The following is a 19,272-nucleotide window of genomic DNA, read 5'->3' as shown; positions in this document are numbered from 1 at the left end:
GGGGAGTCTGCTGCTGCTTCTTCCTCTGCTCCTCCCCCTGCTTCTGCTTTCTCTCTCCCTCTCTCTCTCTGTCAAATAATAAAATCTTTTAAAAAAATCTTTAAAAAAAATAAAGATTCATCTATTTGAGAGAGAGAGAGAGGGAGTGCGATGCCAGGGGAAGGAACACAGGGAGAGAATCTCAAGCAGACTCCCTGGTGAGCCCAGAGCCTGACATGTGGTTCAATGCCGCAACCCTGAGATCACCACCTGGACGACAACCAAGGGCTGGATGATTAACCAGTTGAACCACCCAGGGTCCCCTAAAGATTTTTTTCTAGACATTTCTGACTTACAGAAAAGTTGGAAGGACGGTATTAATCATTCGTTTATAGTCTTCACCCAGATTTCCCCAAATGTTACCATGACTACATTTGCTTTATCTCCCCCGGCACCTCTCTCTCTCTCTCCCCCGCCCCCCGCATACGCACACACACTTTTCCCCCCTCTACTACCGTTTGAGAATAAATTACAGACTCAATGCCCCTTTACCCTCGGATACTCCCACGTGTATTTCCTAAAAACTCCTACATAATCGTAGCACAGCTTTCAAGATCAGGACGTTACCGCTGACGGAACAACACCGCAGTCTGCAGGCAATGTTCAGATTTGCCAACTGTCCCAGCAACGTCCATTACGCCGAAAGAAAGTTCGGGATCATGCCCCGCGTTGCCATGTCTTTTTAGCCCACTTTTCCTGGGGCAGTTCCTTAGTTTCTTTTCTTTCCTTCAGTCTTTGTCTTTCCCAGCTTCGACCTTTTTGAAGAGCACAGGCCAGCTGTCTGTAGGCCCTCAGTCTCGGTTTATCTGGTTTCATTGTAATTAGATGCACGTAACGAAGTTTGGGTATAAATGTCGCAGAGGCATTGGGTCGGACAAATGCTGGAGGTGTTCATTTGGTCACTGGGTTAAGGGGATGTCTGGTCGGGTTTTCTGCGGACGATCCCGCCTGCGAGAAGTCCTCTGATACACAGTAGGCGGGACGGAGCATGTTCAAGGGTGAGCCCCGGACCCTCTTTAGCACTACGCTCAGTGGCCTTGGTGCGGGGCCTTCACAGAGCCCCTGAGAAGCCTCTGCGTCCCTGTGTCAGCATGTAGTACGCTACCATGATCCCCGGCTTCGTGGTGTCTCCACAGGCCAGCGCGCCTGGCACACAGCAGGCGTCTGTAGGCACTGAATGGATGGAAGTGAGGGGCAGAGGACTGGGGGTGTGCAGGCTCTCGCACAGAAAGTGTCTGCAGTAGGGGAGGCAGCCCCCAGGTGTCTAGCCTGGTCCAACCCTAGTTCAGGTAGAGGGCTCTGCGACTGGGTTATTACTGGTGATCTGGGGTACGCTTAGAAGGAAGATCCTGATAGGGTCCCTGCACGTAAGGGGGGCATTTCCAGGATTCCTGCCTCATGGAAAGGCAGAAAAGAAAGGTGCTCTCCTTCAGGGCACAGCACACTCTGGGCTCGAGGTAGAGCGGAGCGGGGATAAAAGCAAACATCTGGTTGCTGAATGACTCACCAGTTAGGAGGGACCTGTCTGTGCAAACGCCAAGAGGCAAGGCTCCCCAGAGCTCATGCTGCTAACGCACACGGTCCTGTCAAGGGAAGTGCCTAGAAGTGCCTAGGAGAAGAGAAGAGATCTGAAGCCAAAGTTCCAGGTGTGGAGAAGCTGGTCTGAGCGAGGAGCTGGTCAACAAAAAGGATGTCACAGTTGACATTAAACAGAACAGTGGATTCTACGAAAGAGACTCAGGGAAGCGAAAGGCAAGATATTAGGACTACTTGTGAATTGGAAGAAGGTAAAATCTAATTAGATCCAAATGAAAAAAGTCTTTAATCAATTATAAATAGAAGAAGTAGACATGAAAGAAGCAAGCTTCTGAAAGGCAAAGTCTCATACTAAAACGGAAGGCCGATTTGCTCAGGAAACTCTTATTTCCTGCCCACTTTGTTTGCTTGGAAAACACAGGAGAGCAGACCATCTGGGGTAATTAATTCTGGGGTAAAAATGTCAGAACCTGGGTAAACAAAGATTAGCGCCAAGATAAAAACAATAAAAGGAACCAGGAACTAAAAGAGAAACCACGTTTCAATACATTCAAAGGGATAGGATTCTGGACAAAATTCAGAAGAAGATTCCAGGGACAAACGAATTCTGCCATTGGATAACATTTGGAACAAGAGTTCTGGGAAGGACTCTTTCTCTTTCATACTTAAGAGTATCTCAGGTTTTAAATTGATTTCTGTAAAATGTCCACAATCAAGTGGGAAGATTTATAAATAATAATTAAAAACAAACTCCTCAAAACCTCCCCCTTCAAATACTACAACCCAAAGCCATGGGACTGGAAAAGGTTAAGGTAACTGGGCAGAGGTAACTGACCTGCACAGTGATTGAACTTGGCCTTGGCAAGCTGTGCTTTAATGGTCTGTTGCCCTCATGTCCAAAAAGCTTGCAACAGAATTGGGAAGCAGGTGTGTAAGTCGGCTTCTCAGGCACTTTCCCTCGCTTCTCTCGGTGCTAAGGGCACTCCAATGCTTGGCTTTCACAAAACCCCTGGGAAGAGCATCTCACAAATACCAGAAGAAAGTGTCCCTCTTCTCCGAGAGCTGCAGAAAAGCAGGTTTTGTCCCACAACATGAAGCTAGTTTGATCAAGTGGCAGATGGAGAACATTTGCTAAAGCATCTATCTCTGGGTCTCCCATCTTCTGTCGCCTTCTTGGAATCCGGGACACGAGCCCTGACGGGGAGCTTCGGCCTGGGGGTCTGGGGAGAGGCAGGAAGCGCGAAAGTACGAGAGGACAGTTTCCACATGACCCAGAGAGCAGGAAGAACACTCATCTGGGCCGGTTCAGTCATCTGGTCTGGGTTGAGGGAACCAAGTCTTGGCAAGTATAAGCGACTCTAATTGTACCTAGACTGGCTGATGGCCTCTCTCCCTACGGCAAGCGCAGCGGAAAAATTCACACGCCTAGCCCGGAGGCCACACATGGAACCGAAGCTGCTCATTGTGCCCAAGTCAGGACCGTGCTGTGTGCCAACTTACACATCAAGTTGGGCATGGGGTTTAAGCCCTTTTCCCATGAGCAACGGGCACCCCTAGAAATTCATAAGCAAGAGGGGTGATTAAGAGCTGACTTCGGACTTGGAAAGACTTGGGTCTGAATCTTGGGCTAGATGCCTTTTCTGAGCAACATTTCCTCTTCTGCCTCATTGTTCAATTCAATGATGGGGTCCTTATTAGAAGGGGACCCTTGGACACAGAGAGACAGACAGACAGACACACACAGATGCGAAGGCATAAGGAGAATGTCATTTGCAAGCCCAGGGACACCTGAGACTACCAGCAGCTAGGAGAGGCACGGAAGTCTCCCCAGCACCCTGGCAAGGAGCCAACCCTACGGACACCTTGATCTCAGACTTCTGGCTTCCAGAACTGTGACACGATACATTTCTGTGTGTCAGCCCCCCAGTTCATTGTGGGGCGGCAGCCATGGGAAACGAACACAGCGGTCTTGAAAATAACTTAGTAATCACTGCAGCTCCTTATCGGTAAGGTTTGTCCAATCAAGACAGGATCGCTAGGCCCGTGTCTCTTCTCCCACCTGCACAGTGGAGAACATTAAGATTCTCAAATAACTTGAGTCTGTTTTGTGAAACGAACAGCCTCGGGGTTCTTCGAACACACCGCAGGCGCACGCAGACACGTGAAGCATTAACTACCCGTTTCTTTCCCTGCTGTTAGCCTCTGCTCGCTCACTATTGGCTCCTCTTTTCATTATTCATTTGTAAGCAAACTTTTCAAATATGAGCATGTTTCAGGTGTTGCAAGTATCTTCTCCCCGTGTCACTTATCTTTGTTCACTTTTCAAACCAGGATTTTCCATAGATGTTTGAGATTTTCATGAGGGGCAAGTGTATTATCTTTTCCTTTTACGGCTTTTGAATTTCTTGTAGTGCCGAGGAAGGCTTTCTCCATTCCAAGATCACAACAATCCTGCATTTTCCCCCAACACTTTTGTAGGTTCCTTTCCTGTTTAGGAATCAGACTTCATGTGTTCTCTGCTAGCTAGCTAACTGATTGAGCACCATTAACGGAGTAATGCCACCCCTCTCGCTGATGTGGAAGGCCACTTTTTTTTTTTTTTTAAGATTTATTTATTTATTTGACAAACAGATCACAAGTAGTCAGAGAAGCAGGCAGAGAGAGGGGGGAAGCAGGCTCCCCTCTGAGCAGAGAGCCAGATGCAGGGCTTGATCCCAGGATCTGGGATCATGACCTGAGCCCGAGGCAGAGGCTTCAACCCACTGAGCCACCCAGGCGCCCCTGGAATGCCACTTTTATCATAAATTCTTAAAGCAAACAGAGGTCGGTTTCTGGCCTTGGTTCATATTCTGACTTCATGTGCCTTTCTTCAGCAACGGCCACAGAAATGCACCTGCCCGAATTCTTGGGGGGGGGGGGGTGTGCTGACAGTGGCCGCCTGGAGGACGCATGCGCAGACTGCCCCCTGGGGGCTGCCCCCCAAGCTCCACTCCGCTGTAATGCAAAGACGCAGGCCTGGTGTGGCCAGATCTTCCAAGTTTTCCAGAGATGTATGTGAAACCTGGTTTGCGAGAGTGATGGTGGTGTAGTTTTCAGTTTCGCACACGAACTACATTTGCACGCTGAAAGCAGCTGATGGGGCCCCGGGAGCCTCTGTTCCAGACGCTGAAACGCAGAGTAAGGCCACAGTAGGTCTCAGTGTACACCTCGAACTCTTCTCCCACCACCAGCATTAAGAAGGAAAAGGGGAAGGAAGAGTGGAGATGTAGCAGCTCGGGAGACCTGGGTTCTCTGCAGCCCCTCCCCAGGGCAGGCGGGGACGCTGTGCTTCATCTCACCTCTCCCCTGCCCGGGTCCACGATGCGGTTCCTGGTTTGCCTGGCAACCAGGAGGCAGTAGGTCAGCAAGAGCGTTGGTAACAGGAGTTGAGCCGGGCCTCCCAGACCCTGCCAGGGTGAGTGACCAAGGAGCAGTGCAGAGTGAGGTCCCCGCCAAGGATGGATCAGGATCCCCCCGCCCCTGGAACAAGCTCAAAGATGCTCTCATCTCCTTTCTAATAATACTCATGTAGCGTCCCGGTACCGCTGTTTAACCAGTGGAGGAAGGGCAGAGGCCTCCAGCTTTCATGTGGGGGATGGGCTCTGCTGGTAGCAAGGACAACTAACGCAGCATTTAGACGAAGCCCTTCCCACATCTTCTCTCTGGTTCTCATAACACCCTGTGAGGCAGGCAGTGTCTCCCCTTCTGTGGGTAGGGGTAGGGAATGCCCCTTTCGGAGGAGGGAACTGGCTCGAGGGGCGATCAGAATGGGCTTGAATGGCTCCAGGATACGCAGGAAGGGTGCACCGGGGAATAAAGACCAGACCCCTCTCCTTCCCGTGGTCATCTCTGCGGAACTATTCGTTACCACGACAGATCCTCCCTGAACACCTCCAGTGGGCTAGGCCTTTGTCTCGGCCGTGGGAACACAGCAGAACCCAGACCCAAGGCACTGTCCTTCTCTTTGTCCAGGTCAGCTCTCCTTACCCTGAACCATGACCCAGACTGGCCTTTGCTCTAGTCTCCTCTGGCCACAGCAGGGACATCTGGCCCATGTTTGCCCTTTGCTCCAGAGTCCCTGGCGACTGGTCACTTCCTGGAATGTACTGACCTGTTCCAGAAAGACATGCTTTGCTATTCTTAAGGCAGAGACACCTGGCAGACTCAGATTGAAATCCTAGCCATGTCTTAATTCTGGCCAACTTTTAAAGTACGTTCCAGGCAGGTCACACCATTCCCTGCACATGCTGTTCTGAGAGCCGGGACGGCACCTACGGTTTTTCTTGAAGCAGGAAATAGAGAGCAGGTGCTGAGGTGGCCAGTCCCCAGGGTGTGCTGGGTCAACGTCTTCTCTCGTGACTTGTCCTTCATCTCCATCTTTTCCTCTGTGCCCCATCTTTTCGGATATCGTCTGAGGAGCTGGATTTGGCAGAAGGAATGCGTACTAGCAATAGGGAGGGCACCCCACCAGCTTCACGGGTAAGACCCCATCAGTTCACATCCTGCAGGCAAACACACTCCTCCGCTGACTGTAGTTAGTAGAACTTTGTCCTCCAGAAAGTTATGCCCAGGGCCAAACCCCCAGTACCTGAGACTCTGACCTCATTTGGGGAAAGGGTCTTTCCAAATATAATTTAGGGGAGGCTCTCGAGATCACCCTCAAATGGGGTGGGCCTTAAACCCAGTGACATGGATTTGGTGTCCAATGGGTCCTTCTAAGAGACGGAAAAGGAGAACACACATGGAGACAGAGGGCAGGAGGCCCTGTGGAGACCCACAGGAAGATAGGGCAGAGACTGGCCTTGTACAGGCCAAGGATTGCCAGCAGCCATCAGAGAAAGGCCAGAGGCACGGAATGGATTCTTCCTCAGGGCCTCCAGGAGAGGCAGACCCTGCCAACACCCCGATTCTGAACTTCTGGCCCCAGAAGGACAAGAGGGTAAATTCCTGCTGTTCTAGGCTGCCAAGACTGCAGTCATTTGTCATGGTGGCCCCAGGCCACAGACCTCACCACGTTTGCCCCTTCAAGCAAGGACTGCCATGGACAATTTGACCGACGGGAAGGTCTACCCTTCGAGCTCCTTTCCCCAGGGAATTTGGTGGCAGTTCCCCAAGGGCCGTATGGTGCCCACTCGGCAAGTGCCTGGTCACCAGCAAAAGAGACGTGGGGCCCCCTGTGAGGTGCTGGGCTCTGCCGCGTCCGGAGCGGTGGGATCGAGGTCCTCGTCGTCATCAGATCTGTCTGCTGCGACCTCAGCCCTTTCTTCCGGCCCCACCCAAAGGCTACTTTCTAGCCGTTCTTCGGCAATTTCCAGCTCCTCCTCTGTCTGTAAGATGGCCACGGTTTCCCGGGGTAAGCGCGAAGAGTACAGCCCGAGTCTGGCCTTAAATCCAAACATTGCTTCGTATGGACTTCGCTGCAGGGACACGTCAAACAGCTGATTCCTCACCATCTGTACGAATCTCAGGCCTTCGGCCCAGTGACGTGAGCAGTTACTCTGCATCCAGGCCTTTACCGTGTTCTTGACATCGTGGCCGACTTGCTCCAGGGAGCCCGGGCCCTGGCCAGGGCGCTGCTGACCACAGGCAATCTTTAGGTCTGGCCATACCTCGCTGAGCTCGTGCACAACCTGGTTTGTGAACTCCACGCCACTGCCAGAGTCTAACACGCGAGGTGTACCAAGAATCGTGAAGATGTCCAAGAGGACACTGACCACCTCATGGGCCCGCTTTGCTTTCAGTGGCCGTAAAATAATAAACTTGGTTAAGTGGTCCTGGTAATACAAGATAAACTTGAACTCACCGTCGGCATCTGACTGCATGTCCAGTACCTCAACTTGGCATCTGGAGTCGGTGTCCTTTGAAGGCATGGGCTTGGGGGCAAGACCTCTCTTGGGTGCCGGGTTCTTCTGGTAGCACTGTTTACAGAGCGTCAGGTACAAGACAATGACCTCTTTGGTGACATTCCCGTACTTTCCCTGTAGCTCCTTGAGCATGCGTGTCCGCCCGCCGTGCCCAATGTTGAGATGTGTATGGTGGAGAATGTCAAACAACTCCTCCTTATGCACGTAATACCGAATTCGGTCGCGTTCTCCGTGGGTCGCCTCGATCAGTTTCTCTGTGCCTTGCACGGAGATCACGTCGTATTTTGCCGCACGGCGGTAGTCCCGCGAGGACTTCTTCCCCTTTTCCTTAGCTTCTTTGACTTCCTTTATCGTCTGAAAGTACTTTTCTTTGGAAAATACCTTGCTGTTGTAACTTTTGCTTTCTACTAACTTGGTCACACTTGCAAGAAACTTTTCTCTCATGTGACGTATCTCCGTTTCCGTGTCACTTGTCGTGGACACATGGGGAGGGTCATTTCCAGGTGTCTGGGGCATCGTGGACAACTGTAAGAAGGAGCCTAAGACAGGGAGAGAGAAAACAGAGTTAAAATCCCCGATATTCCCTCTGGGTGACTGTCCCTCCCAAGTTCCTCATTCTTCCGTCTGATTTTTGAAGACCACCACAGAAAAGGAAGATCACAGAGGAACAGTATAAAAGCAGCAACAGAATAAAGCAACTAGAAAGCAACCGAGACTGCTCAAAACCCGAGCGTGTCAAGAGAATTTAAAGTTAGTAAGATATTTATAGAAATATGTAGTAATTTTAGACTTTCGGCAAACAGAATGAATGAAACTGTTCGCTCCTAAAGTGAAACCTAGTTAACTGGTCTTTATTTATTATGTGAGTAGGAGAGAGGATACATGGAAATGCCTCAGGCAGTAGACGGATACTCTCCCTCAGTAACTTTTAAAATAATATAAATGGGAGAATGTTGCTGGAAGGCACCATGATAACCGCAAACTCTGAACCTGAAGTTAGCGCCAGGAAGGGGCTTTTTTAGCCTTCCCGCAAGCAATGTAATCGATTTCTTGGGGCCGAAGAGTCTGTCTGCATTTTAGGAGAATCAAGGAGAAAGTGCTGGGAAATTATTGAATGACAGTTTCCCCCTGGTGACGGCACACAGGAGTAGTGAATGGAGACTCAGTCCTTACCCTGAGGGACCCCGTTCTCATAACCGTCCAGCATCGTGTCCATGCAGCAGGCCTTCCCAGAGGCTTTCAGCCACTTCCCATCTTTGGCATATCCTCAGATGTCGCTACCTCTTGAAATGACACCAGCTGGTGCTACAGGGACCATTCTCGGGGCCTGGGCTAAGGAGTGGCTGCAGCAGGACGGGGGGAGACAGTGGAGGGTACCAGGAATGAAGGCACGCCAGCCTCAGTGACTCGGAATGTGAGTCATGTGACTGTTATAAAGAAGACAGAAGTAATACATGGTCTCCTATCCAACCAGATGAGTCCAGCTTCGTGGGTGAGGAAACAAGTTCTGCCCTCCTGGGAGGTCTGCAGGCCTGGACTATTTTGATTCTGCCTGAGCTGAGGCCCACATATTTCCAGAACAAAGCAGAGAGTCCAAGTGAACTTGGGTATTGCAAGACTGGGAGATCCCTTCCAGCACGGGCTTGACGGCTCTGACTAGAGGCGGAAGGGTCTGTCTGTTTCCAGAAATGGAAAAACTCCACCTGTGTGCAGAGAGATCTGTCAGGAGCTCGTTATGCCAAAAAGAGGTACTCCTGTTGGTCCACACCCCACCAAGACGGGAGAATTCCTCAGGGAGAGAACTTGACAGTCAACTGAGATCCCTTAGAACCACTCTGGGTTGTAGGATGGCGATGCGGCCAGGGGAAGAGTTCTCGTGATGATAACGGGAGTAACGGGGGGAAAACAAGATCCCTGGGATGCCACCATCAGAGGGAGAGCTGAGAGGCAGGGCAGAACCCTGGAAAGCAAAGAAAGATGAAAGGGCTTCAAAGCTCTGACCAACAGTCAGTTAAGCTGAGGTCTGGAAGGTTCTCCACTAAAAAGGCTTCAAACTCTCGTGCTCAGCATCACTGGCTGACCACAGAACATTCCTGATTCTAAGACTCTGCTGACAATAAAACCGTTGATTTTCTGATACTTTTTTTTTTAAAGATTTTATTTATTTATTTGACAGAGAGAGAGCGAATGATCATAAGTAGGCAGAGAGGCAGACAGAAAGAGAGGGGGAAGCAGGCTCCCTGCTGAGCAGAGATCCCAGAGAGAGACCCTGGGATCATCACCTGAGCCAAAGGGAGACGCTTATCCACTGAGCCACCCAGGTGCCCCTCTGATGACTTTTTTTGAGGGGGGAAAAAACAGAGGACCTACGTTAAATGAACACATCCGGATTAATATATGTGGAAAACGTACATTTCAGTGTTGAAGAAACAGAACGTTTGCAAATGCTGTTTAAGTGTGAGCTCAAGATCCTCAGTGTAAATGGACGTTTTAAAGGCTCAGAGCGGGCACCGGGGTGGCTCAGTTGGTTAAGCCTCTGACTCTTGGTTTTGAACTCAGGTCATGATCTCAGAGTCCATCACGTGGGTGTCCACAGCACAGAGTCTGCTTGAGATTCTTTCCGTTTGCCCTTCTCCCTGCTCACGAGCGCCCCCTGTCTCTCAAATCTTTTTTTAAAAAATAAAGGCTCTGAGAAGTTCTGCAGTAAATAAACCAGTTTGTTTCATCTATTAGTCACATTTATTTATAAGATTTACTTATTTGACAGGGAGAGCACAGCAAGGGGAGCTGCAGAGGGAGAAGCAAGCTTCCCACTGAGCAGGGAACCCAACGTGGGGCTCGATCCCAGGACCCTGGGATCATAACCAGAGCTGAAGGCAGATGCTTAATGGAGTGAGCCACCCAGGCGCCCCTACCAGTCACATTTAATCATTTAATCACGTTTAAAAGGAATATGTTATCATCCCACAGCCAAAGGTCCTCAGAAGAGCCCACGAGATATTCAGCAGGATCCAGGAAAGCACCTTCCAGACTCCTCCCTGAAACCAGCAGCTCTAATTGAGTGGCTGCCCTGGCTGCTGTTTGAGACCCTTCAGGGGACTGCAAGGGAAGCAAAAGCTTCATCTTCATCCTATAAAAGAATGAAGACAGGTTGGAAATAATTTATAGTGAAAAGATGCAAAATCTCAGCCTTTAATCTGAGATACGGTCCTTACAATATGCTAGGAAAAGCCACATTTAGCTAATGGGCCTATTTTGTTTAGTCCATCAGTGTTTGTTTTTTGAGAAATGAGAACGATTTACCTATAGGTACAGATGGGATTTCATAGGGGAATCTTGGCTGCCCTTCTTGGAAAAGGGGACAATCTGGCCATCCTGGGAGCTTGGCTGCTTGGCAACGACTGGCCGCAGGTCGGGTTAGAAGAGCCCGCACTCTCTCCTTTCCCAGCGTCCCTAAGCGCCCTACTAACGTGTCCACCTCATCTGCCCCTCCCTGCGGTCGTCTGGGTTTTCGGCACCTGTTCACAGCAGCAGGAAAGAACTGTGTCGAGCTTCCTGACGCGGTCTGTGACGGCGGGGTAACTACGGATACATGACCTTGATTAGAGAAAACTGGAGCCATCTCACGTCCTCACCCACCTGTGAGTCTGTTCTTTGGCGTCCCAGACCTGCAAGGCCCTTTCGTTGGTCTTGTGAACTCAGCCGCCTTCCTGATGCGTCCAGCGACTCCAGCCGATTGCCGCCTCTCCGTCCTCTGGACAGCCCGGTCTCTGGAGCACTTGATCTTGTGTTCGGGCGTACACAACCTCGCAGATAGGTGCTGAGCCCTCTACCGGGCGGTATTCCCTCAGAGGGCCAAGGATCCGGAGGCGAGACAAAAGATGCTCGGAGGACGGTAGGCAGACGCTCCCCGTGCAGGTCCAGGGGCGAGGCCGGCAAGAGGAGGGCTGAGGGGTGTGTCCCTGCCCCGGGCGGAGTTCTTGGGCTTCAGCTCCCTCAGCCACAACAGGGGGACGTACTGGTTTCCTGATACAGACGCGGGGATAACGCAGGTGAAGCACTTACCAGAGCCTCCCCGCATCCCCCGACAAACGTCCCGCCTGCTCCTGGAGACGCGCTGCGGGCGCCACCACCCCTGAGCTCGTGGCCTTCCTCCCTGCACTCCCGCGGGCTCGGCGCCCCCCCCCCCGCCCCGCCTCTCAGGCCCATCCGCACCCCCCGCCCCGCCCTCCGATCGCCGCCCCCGACCCCCGCGAGGACGGCGAGTTCGGGGGTGAACCAATGAGCGAGGCCGGGAGACGCTGGGAGGACCGACGGCCGCCGAACCCAGGCCAGAGGCCTGGGATGTGAGGGGGATGTGCCGGGGGTAGCGGCGCCGGGGGCCCGCCCTCCCCTCCACCGCCGCGGTGGAACCCAGTCCATTCGCCGCCACACCTCCCACGGCTGCCGCCGCCGCCGCCCGCACCGGAAGCCGCTCCGCGCCGGCCGGAAGCCCCGCCCCCGCCAGGCATCTTTTCAACTTTCCGGACGGGGTCCTGCTAGGGGTTTTCGCCGCCTGTCCTTCCGCGGTCGCTGGGGCTGGGGGTACCTGCGGTCGGCCCGCGCGTGACCTTGGCAGAGCGAGCCGCTGACCCCGTCCCTCACGCTGTTGCAAAGCCCGCGGTTTGGAAATGAGCAAAGTGAGCTGCATTCCTCATCCTGCATCTAGAAGCTTCATGGGAAAGGAGCGAGGCCGGAGGCGCGCGGGCTGTCCCGTGTCGGCGCCTCTTCACGGAGCCCCGGGAACGCACGTTTCAGAGGAACGTTTACTTGGAACTGCAACGTAAGCATTTGGGCTCTGGGAGGTTTGGGCGCCTGCGAGGTGGTAAAGGATGAGAACGGCTGGGGACAGTGGCCAGGGCGCTACTGCACATCACAGGGGCTCCTCGCTTGTACACAAGCCTCAGCACCCCGGCAGTGCCACTTACATGCAGACACCGCGGAAGCACGCCACGTGCGCACCTATGTAGTCGTCGCCCAGCAGCAGTGAGACAGCAGGTTGGGGCGGTAGCCCACAGGGCTCTTTATCTGGGCCTTGTCTCAGTGAGCCATGACGCCCCCAATACCGCCTGCTCTAACCCCCACTATGTTATCGGTCCTGACTGCAGAATTCCATTACTCTCGGTGACTAAAGAGTTGGTGCTTAAATGGGAAAACCCCTCCACCTAGATAGTGGTTTTCTTTAGCACAGTCAAGCCCCAGGATGGGGGCCTGCCTCCAGCACCAAACGCCACCTGACTTCCCGGAAGACCCGCCGGCTGGCAGGAGGGTGTTATCCCCAAGCCCCACACAGAAAGCAAAGGCTCTTCATTTTAACAGTTTTTATTTCAAGTCACACAGAAGACTACTTTACTCCTGCATCTTCTCGATTGTTTCTTCCTTGTATTTGCCCTTTTCCTTTCCTACTTGGCGAGATTTGGCTTTCCGTTCAAGGATCTTTTTGCGGTCTTTGTCCAGTTTTAGTCTAGTGATAACCACCTGCAGAGAAACAAAACACCTCTAGAGCTTTCAACAGTTACCAGCTTCACAATACACAATGTGTATAACCAAGTCAAACACGTTGTTTCTACTGTCTAGAGAATCACCAAGTTGGAGTATAAATGTAGCTCTGACCCACAAAACCACAGTACAGATTCTTGTTGAGACAAATCTAATAGTTAAAGGTCTCCAGGTGATGGTAAATTTAGGTCTTGTGAAGGACGGGGAGGAAGAGGGGCAAAGAGCACTGAACCAGGTTTGGGAACACAGCAAAACAACCGGAAAGAAAATCTGCCATCACGGAGCCTGTACTTTGGTATGGGGAGAGAGAAAACAAGGGAAGTGGATATATGTCAGACTCTGATATACAGAAAAACAGGGCAATATGGGGGAGACTAAGGACCGCTGGTGAGCAGGGGCTAAATCCTATAGGGTGATCAAACAAGGCCCTACAGATAAGGCTACATTCAGACACCTGAAACCTTGAGCACATTACAGTGAGAGACGTCAGATGGACAAACCTGTCCCCTGTTGATGGCGGGGACAGGTACTATTGTAAAAAGTCAAACTTGTGACAAGATTAAAATGGTCAGCAAGGGATGGCGGATAGGACAGATGTTAAGGTATAAACTTGCAAACTGGGGCGCCTGGGTGGCTCAGTGGGTTAAGCCTCTGCCTTTGGCTCAGGTTGTGATCTCAAGGTCCTAGGATTGAGCCCAGCATCAGGCTCTCTGCTCAGCGGGGAGCCTGCTTCCCCCGCCTCCCGCCTGCCTCTCTGCCTACTTGTGATCTCGCTTTGTGTGTCAAATAAATAAATAAAATCTTAAAAAAAAAAAAAAAGCAACTTACAAGCTTTAAGTCCTACAGATATGACCTGCAGTAGTGACACAGACACAATACTGCATCACAATCACCAATCTTGCTGAACGACTACAACTTTGTCACTCCCACTACTAAAATGCCAACTGGGAGGACAGAGCTGCCGTACACTGTGATGGTGGCAAGCCGTGGACAGAATCAGAAGTCTGAACACATTAGGCTTGATGCTACCCATCAGAAATTCAAGCTAAAATGCAAAAGAGGCAACTGGGTGTGGAGGTCCCGGCCGGAGTCCTCTGCCTTTAGAGGTCTGAAGTCCTTAGACTGAAATAAAGAGACGAAGACAATCACCGAGCCACAGCGAAGGAAACTTACATCCTGTGGTGTGCTACCTGGAAAGACCAAGAAGCTATCACTGGGCTGGTGACCTGGATAGTAGCCGATCTACTGGTGGGACAGACACAGGACTGGCGAAGGCCAGAGAACAGCCAAGTCCTTGCTCTCAGGAGACACATACTAAAGGAATTAGAGGGAAGCGTCACCACACTGGTAATCCACGGGGGGTAGGGAAGAGAGGAAAAGAAAACAGGAAAATATTAATAGTGAATTCCAGGTGAAAGAGACGCAGGAGTATTGCCACACCAATCCTTCCAACTTTCCTACAGTTTGAAAACAGATTTATGGCAGCATCATAACATCTTTTAAAAACCAGAAGTGAGAAATTACAATATCCGAGAATTCACATCCAAGTTCCAGATAGGCACCTGCATGGCAAACACCAGATTTTCCATCCTGGCTCAGACACTACCACTATCCATGAGATCTTAGCTTGTGGGCTTTGGTTTTCCCCCCATTTGCAAATGGCTTAATACTTCACAGGGTTGTAGAACTGACATCCTGCTTACCCGGCTTTATTTACTTCTTATATTTATTTATTTATTTTAGAGGGAGGGAGAGAGAGCGAGCAGGAGTGAGACAGTGCATTAGTGGGAGGGGCATAGGGAGAGGGAATCTCAAGCAGACACTACGCGGAGTGGAGAGCCCCCCTTGGGGGCCTCAATCCCAGGACACTGAGGTCACAACCTGAGCCAAAACCAAAAGTTCAACACTTAACTGACTGAATCCCCCCCGGCGCCCCTGCTTACTCAGCTTTAATACTGAGAATGAACAGGGTATCAGCTCCATTTAATAGAAAAATTACCCTATTTCCTACATTTTAAGATTTTGTTCACCATAGCTTTTGAGGAAAAGATACATTAAATATACATAATGACTGGTCAAGATGCCTTGATCTCATAAAAAATTTCAGACTGGTTTGTAGAACTCCGTTCAAATACTATGTTGGCTTTTTTTTTTTAAAGATTTTATTTATTTGACAGACAGAGATCACAAGTAGGCAGAGAGGCAGGCAGAGAGGCAGGCAGAGAGAGGAAGGAAAGCAGGCTCCCTGCTGAGCAGAGAGCCCGATGCGGGGCTCGATCCCAGGACCCTGGGATCATGACCTGAGCCGGAGGCAGCAGCTTAACCCACTGAGCCACCCAGGTGCCCCTACTGTGCTGGCTTTTAAGACTGTTTCTAGAAGCTCTAAAATCAGGGATTCTATTTCTCTGGGATGGCCCTGCGAACAATCAACCACATTTGCCAACATCTCCTGTATTTCCTTCTCTTCTGTCGGGCACTCAGAGACACCTACCTTGCTAGGGTGAATGCCCACATGGACGGTTGTGCCATTCGCCTTCTCTCGCTGCACTCGTTCGATGTAGATGACGTACTTCTTCCTGTAGACCTGGACAACCTTGCCAATCTGCTGACCTTTGTAGTGTCCTCGCACAACCTAAACGTAGTTCAAAAACAGAAATATTAAGATTAACCTTTGGGGGGCACCTGGGTGGTTCAGTTGGTTAAGCCTCTGCCTTTGGCTCAGGTCATGATCTTAGGGTCCTGGGATTGAGCCCCACATCAGGCTCTCTGCTCAGCAGGGAGCCTGCTTCCCCCACTACCCCACCTGCCTCTCTGCCTACTTGTGATCTCTGTCAAATAAATAAATAAAATCTTAAAAAAAAAAAAAAAAAAAAAAGATTAACCTTGGGAACCAGGAAAGCTACAAATCATGTAAATGTCACTGACTCGACCAGATCTATGAGACCTTTCAATTTTCAGACAGGACGGCTAGCGGAAATGTGCCAATAATTCTCTCTGGCTTGAACCTACAAATAAACCACGTCCCCATATAAATCCAGTGATGGACCGCACATCCATCAACCGGTGGTCCACGAGCAGGTGTGGGCTTGGTAAAAGGTTAAAACACGACCCCACTTTGGCTTTCGTAGCAGGTGAAGAACAGGGAACTTTACTCCACGTCAAAGGAGGCAAGAGGCCACAAGAGTAAATTCACAACCCATTAACGTGTCCAGCCCAGTGCCAGGGCGGGCAGCAGCAAGGATGTGTGAGAACCAATTCTTTCCTAAAGTCCAGTTTCCTACCCCCGAGTCCCAGTGATCCCCGGTCTGTCTGGAAGCACCCAAAGTGCTTCTGCACAGATGTTTCTTTCCAGCTGCAGATTTTCTCACATTAAGAGACCTTGAGGGGCACCTGGGTGGCTCGGTGGGTTAAGGCCTCTGCCTTTGGCTTGGGTCATGATCCCGGGGTCCTGGATCGATCCCCGTATTGGGCTCTCCACTCAGCGGGGAGCCTGCTTCCCCCTCTCTGCCTACTTGTGATTTCTATCCATCAAATAAATGAAAAAAAATCTTGAAAGCGGGAGAGACCACCTCCTGAAAGCACCTACAAATCCGGCACTAGTACAGAGGCAACTGACGGCGGGTGTCAACCCACACGGCCATCTGCAGAGTGGCCTTTTACGTAAACGGCCGCTAACCCCATCAATACTGGCGACAGGCACAGGCTGCTCTAGAGACGCGCTCGATCCTGTCATCACCAGCTGCAGGTCACAGCTAAGCAAACACATAGAGATTTTCACCTAAATCCACGCGACAAGGTGTCCACCGGTAAACATAAAACCACCACGTAAAACTACGGGCCAGGGAGGGCTCCCGTATCTGGGCTTTTACTCAGACAGAACCCGAACTGGTCCTCAAACGCATCTCTGGTGAGAAAAAGCGCATCACAAAGCAGTGCGTTGGTTCTGAACCACCTCCCTTCTCCTGGTTATTATCCTGGTGCTTGGGACGACTGACACGGTTTCCCGTTTGACTTTTTAGCTCCCCCTGCACTCCTGCTCTGGGAGCAGCGTCTCAGGCGCACCGCGGCCAGAGCGCAATCCCTCTCCCGGCCCCGCGTGCGGGCTCCGCCGAGACCCCCGCGCGCTCCAGACCTGCACTTCGTCATCCTTCCGGATGGGCATAGACCGCACGTTGTACTTCTGCCTCAGCTCCTTGGAAAGAGGGGAGGACATGATCTTCCTGCGAATGTGGGAAGGCGCATTGAAGTGCCGCTTCCGGTTCTTGCTCCGGTCGGAAGTCACGAAGGGATTGAACTTCATCTCGGCTGAAGAGAAAAGTCAGAAGCCGCGTCAGCCCTCACGTGACCACAGTCGAGTCCCGTTTCCAAACAGCTAACGGCACCCGTGCCGGCTGGACAGGTCAGAAAGCCCCGGGAACATCCTCTTCTGCCGCGGGATTTTCTGTATTTGTTGATGGGATGAAGAATTCCCGAGAGCTCGGGGGGCTCCGTCCCTTAAGCATCCGCCTTCGGCTCAGGTCATATCCCAGGGTCCTGGGATCGAGCCCCGCGGAGCGCTCCCTGCTCCTCCCTCTGCGTGTGCTAATAAATAAAAGCTAAACTAACAATAATAATAGTAATTCCCCATCAGTAACACACCTGCTTCGGGTCACACCCTCCAACTCCTGCATCACCGGTTAAGAAGACGGGACTCGCACCTCTGATGCGTGAAGACAACGCAGACCCACAACTCATTCACTCAATATCACACTCTGCAGAGACCGACCAACGTCCACCCACTCCAGACTGGGCCGCGAGAGCGTTTAGCTCCCCACAAAACGCATCGGCTCCTCCGCCCCCCAGCCTGGGCAGGGCTGCCCATCTCAGGTCCAAAAAGCCTTCTCCTGGGCGAGCGCGGCCTGCCACATTCCCTGGCTTCACCAGACAATTATTTCGAGACCATCTTTAAGGAACTACACCAAGTAGACCTGTCTCCAACCCCAGAGAACGCTTCCCCTCCAGGAGCCGAGATGCGGGGTTCCCAAACCCCCTCTCCTCCTCCCTTCCCGAGCTCGGGGGCCCTCAGGCTTGCGGGATAACAGACCGAGACCATCCTGGCCCCTTTCCCTGGGTGCTATTCGGAGAGTATCGGACCCCTGGGGCCAAAAGACATCGCGCCCGCGAACGGATGGCCGTGGATTTCTCGGGCTTGCACGGCTAAAACTCACCCACAAGCGCTTCAGCGATGGCCGCAGAAGGGAAGAGATTTACCCGCTACTTCCGGTTCCGTAAGTTGCCGAGAGATCTCGCGAGATCGGTCATCTCTTGGCGCGAGAGAGGCGCGGGGTTTGAACGGGAGGAGGAAACTGGAAGAGAAACTGATGACTAGTGAACCCCCGCGGCTTGGAGGGGAACTGCAAGGAACAGCAAAACCGCCTTCTCCAGGGCCTGGTGCCTCCTTTGGGAAGTCTGGGTTCTGCAGGAGGGTGCTCCGGAAAGGGTCGTTCCTTGCGGGGGGGCGGGGGGGCGGGGCAGCTCAGGGTGTGACTGTTCCGGTGCGTGGTGAAGGAGCCGGCGCCTCATTCGCCGGGGAAGGGCAGGTCTTACTAGCGGCCGCCAGGTGGCGCTGGGCCCACGGCCGCCGGTCACCCCGGTTCCGCGCGTGCGCCGGTCTTCGGATGCGCTCCGCCGCCCGGCCCAGCAGCAGCCACCCGCCTTGCGGGGGTGGGGACCCGAGGTCGTCCCCGCCCCGCGCCCGGAGGTCTGCACCTGCGTGTCTAACGAGCTCGCCGGTGATGACGGGGTGCGGGTCCGAGACCACACTCGGAGGGAGGCCTTTGCAAGCGGAGAGCTGCGTCCCTTTCTGATCGTTCCTGCCCGCTGCCCTGCGGTCCGGGGTCTGATGGAAGCGGGGGCACGGGCCGGGCTCGCCCGCAAACGGACCCGGGGGCAGGCTGCGGGGCGGGGCGGGGAGTGCGGGAGGGCGGTGAGCTCCCGCGGCTTGCGTGGCCGCGCACCTGCTGGGGGATCCGTTTGTGTGGATGAATAATGCCTTGTCCTTGACGGAGCGATGCGGGGTCCTGCCGACCAAGACACGCACCTCGCCGTAAGACGTGGAGAGCTCGCTGAGTCCTGGGGACGCTCTTCTCACTTTATGTTGTTAGCTCCTTTAGCCCATCAGATGGCCTTGTGAGGCCGGTACCGTGTTAATTGTTCCCATTATACAGATGGGGTCATGGACCCACGGAGAAGTGAGAGGAGCTCTTGCAAGTTACGT

The 19,272-nt window shown here is 52.4% G+C and overlaps 2 protein-coding genes across 7 annotated transcripts; both read right to left on the bottom strand.

Annotated features, from left to right (window-relative positions):
• Positions 1-4,250: 4,250 nt before the first annotated feature.
• On the bottom strand, positions 4,251-12,097 carry KRBA2 (KRAB-A domain containing 2). Of its 6 annotated transcripts, XM_045985552.1 has the most exons (5): positions 11,118-12,097; positions 10,782-10,996; positions 10,502-10,608; positions 8,652-9,181; positions 4,251-8,017 (listed from the first exon to the last, which is right to left on the bottom strand). In XM_045985552.1, exons 4-5 carry the CDS (start codon positions 8,692-8,694, stop codon positions 6,762-6,764), a joined length of 1,299 nt encoding a protein of 432 aa, XP_045841508.1. In that variant the 5' UTR covers positions 8,695-9,181; positions 10,502-10,608; positions 10,782-10,996; positions 11,118-12,097; the 3' UTR covers positions 4,251-6,761. The 6 variants fall into 6 exon arrangements, 5 of the variants coding, with proteins under 5 accessions (XP_045841508.1, XP_045841506.1, XP_045841505.1 ...); XM_045985550.1 differs by lacking the exon at positions 10,782-10,996 and having other exon boundaries at positions 10,997-12,094; XM_045985549.1 differs by lacking the exon at positions 10,782-10,996 and having other exon boundaries at positions 11,118-12,093.
• Positions 12,098-12,823: 726 nt separating this feature from the next.
• On the bottom strand, positions 12,824-18,375 carry RPL26 (ribosomal protein L26). The gene is made up of 4 exons (XM_045985554.1): positions 18,224-18,375; positions 17,149-17,321; positions 15,508-15,648; positions 12,824-12,995 (listed from the first exon to the last, which is right to left on the bottom strand). Exons 2-4 carry the CDS (start codon positions 17,314-17,316, stop codon positions 12,867-12,869), a joined length of 438 nt encoding a protein of 145 aa, XP_045841510.1. The 5' UTR covers positions 17,317-17,321; positions 18,224-18,375; the 3' UTR covers positions 12,824-12,866.
• Between the last annotated feature and the right edge of the window lie 897 nt (positions 18,376-19,272).

Source organism: Meles meles, chromosome 18 (genome assembly GCF_922984935.1).
Source record: "Meles meles chromosome 18, mMelMel3.1 paternal haplotype, whole genome shotgun sequence".
Classification (NCBI taxonomy): Eukaryota; Metazoa; Chordata; class Mammalia; order Carnivora; family Mustelidae; genus Meles; species Meles meles.
The sequence above is the reverse complement of the archived record's forward strand: the minus strand, read 5'-3'. Positions and strand labels throughout refer to the sequence as shown.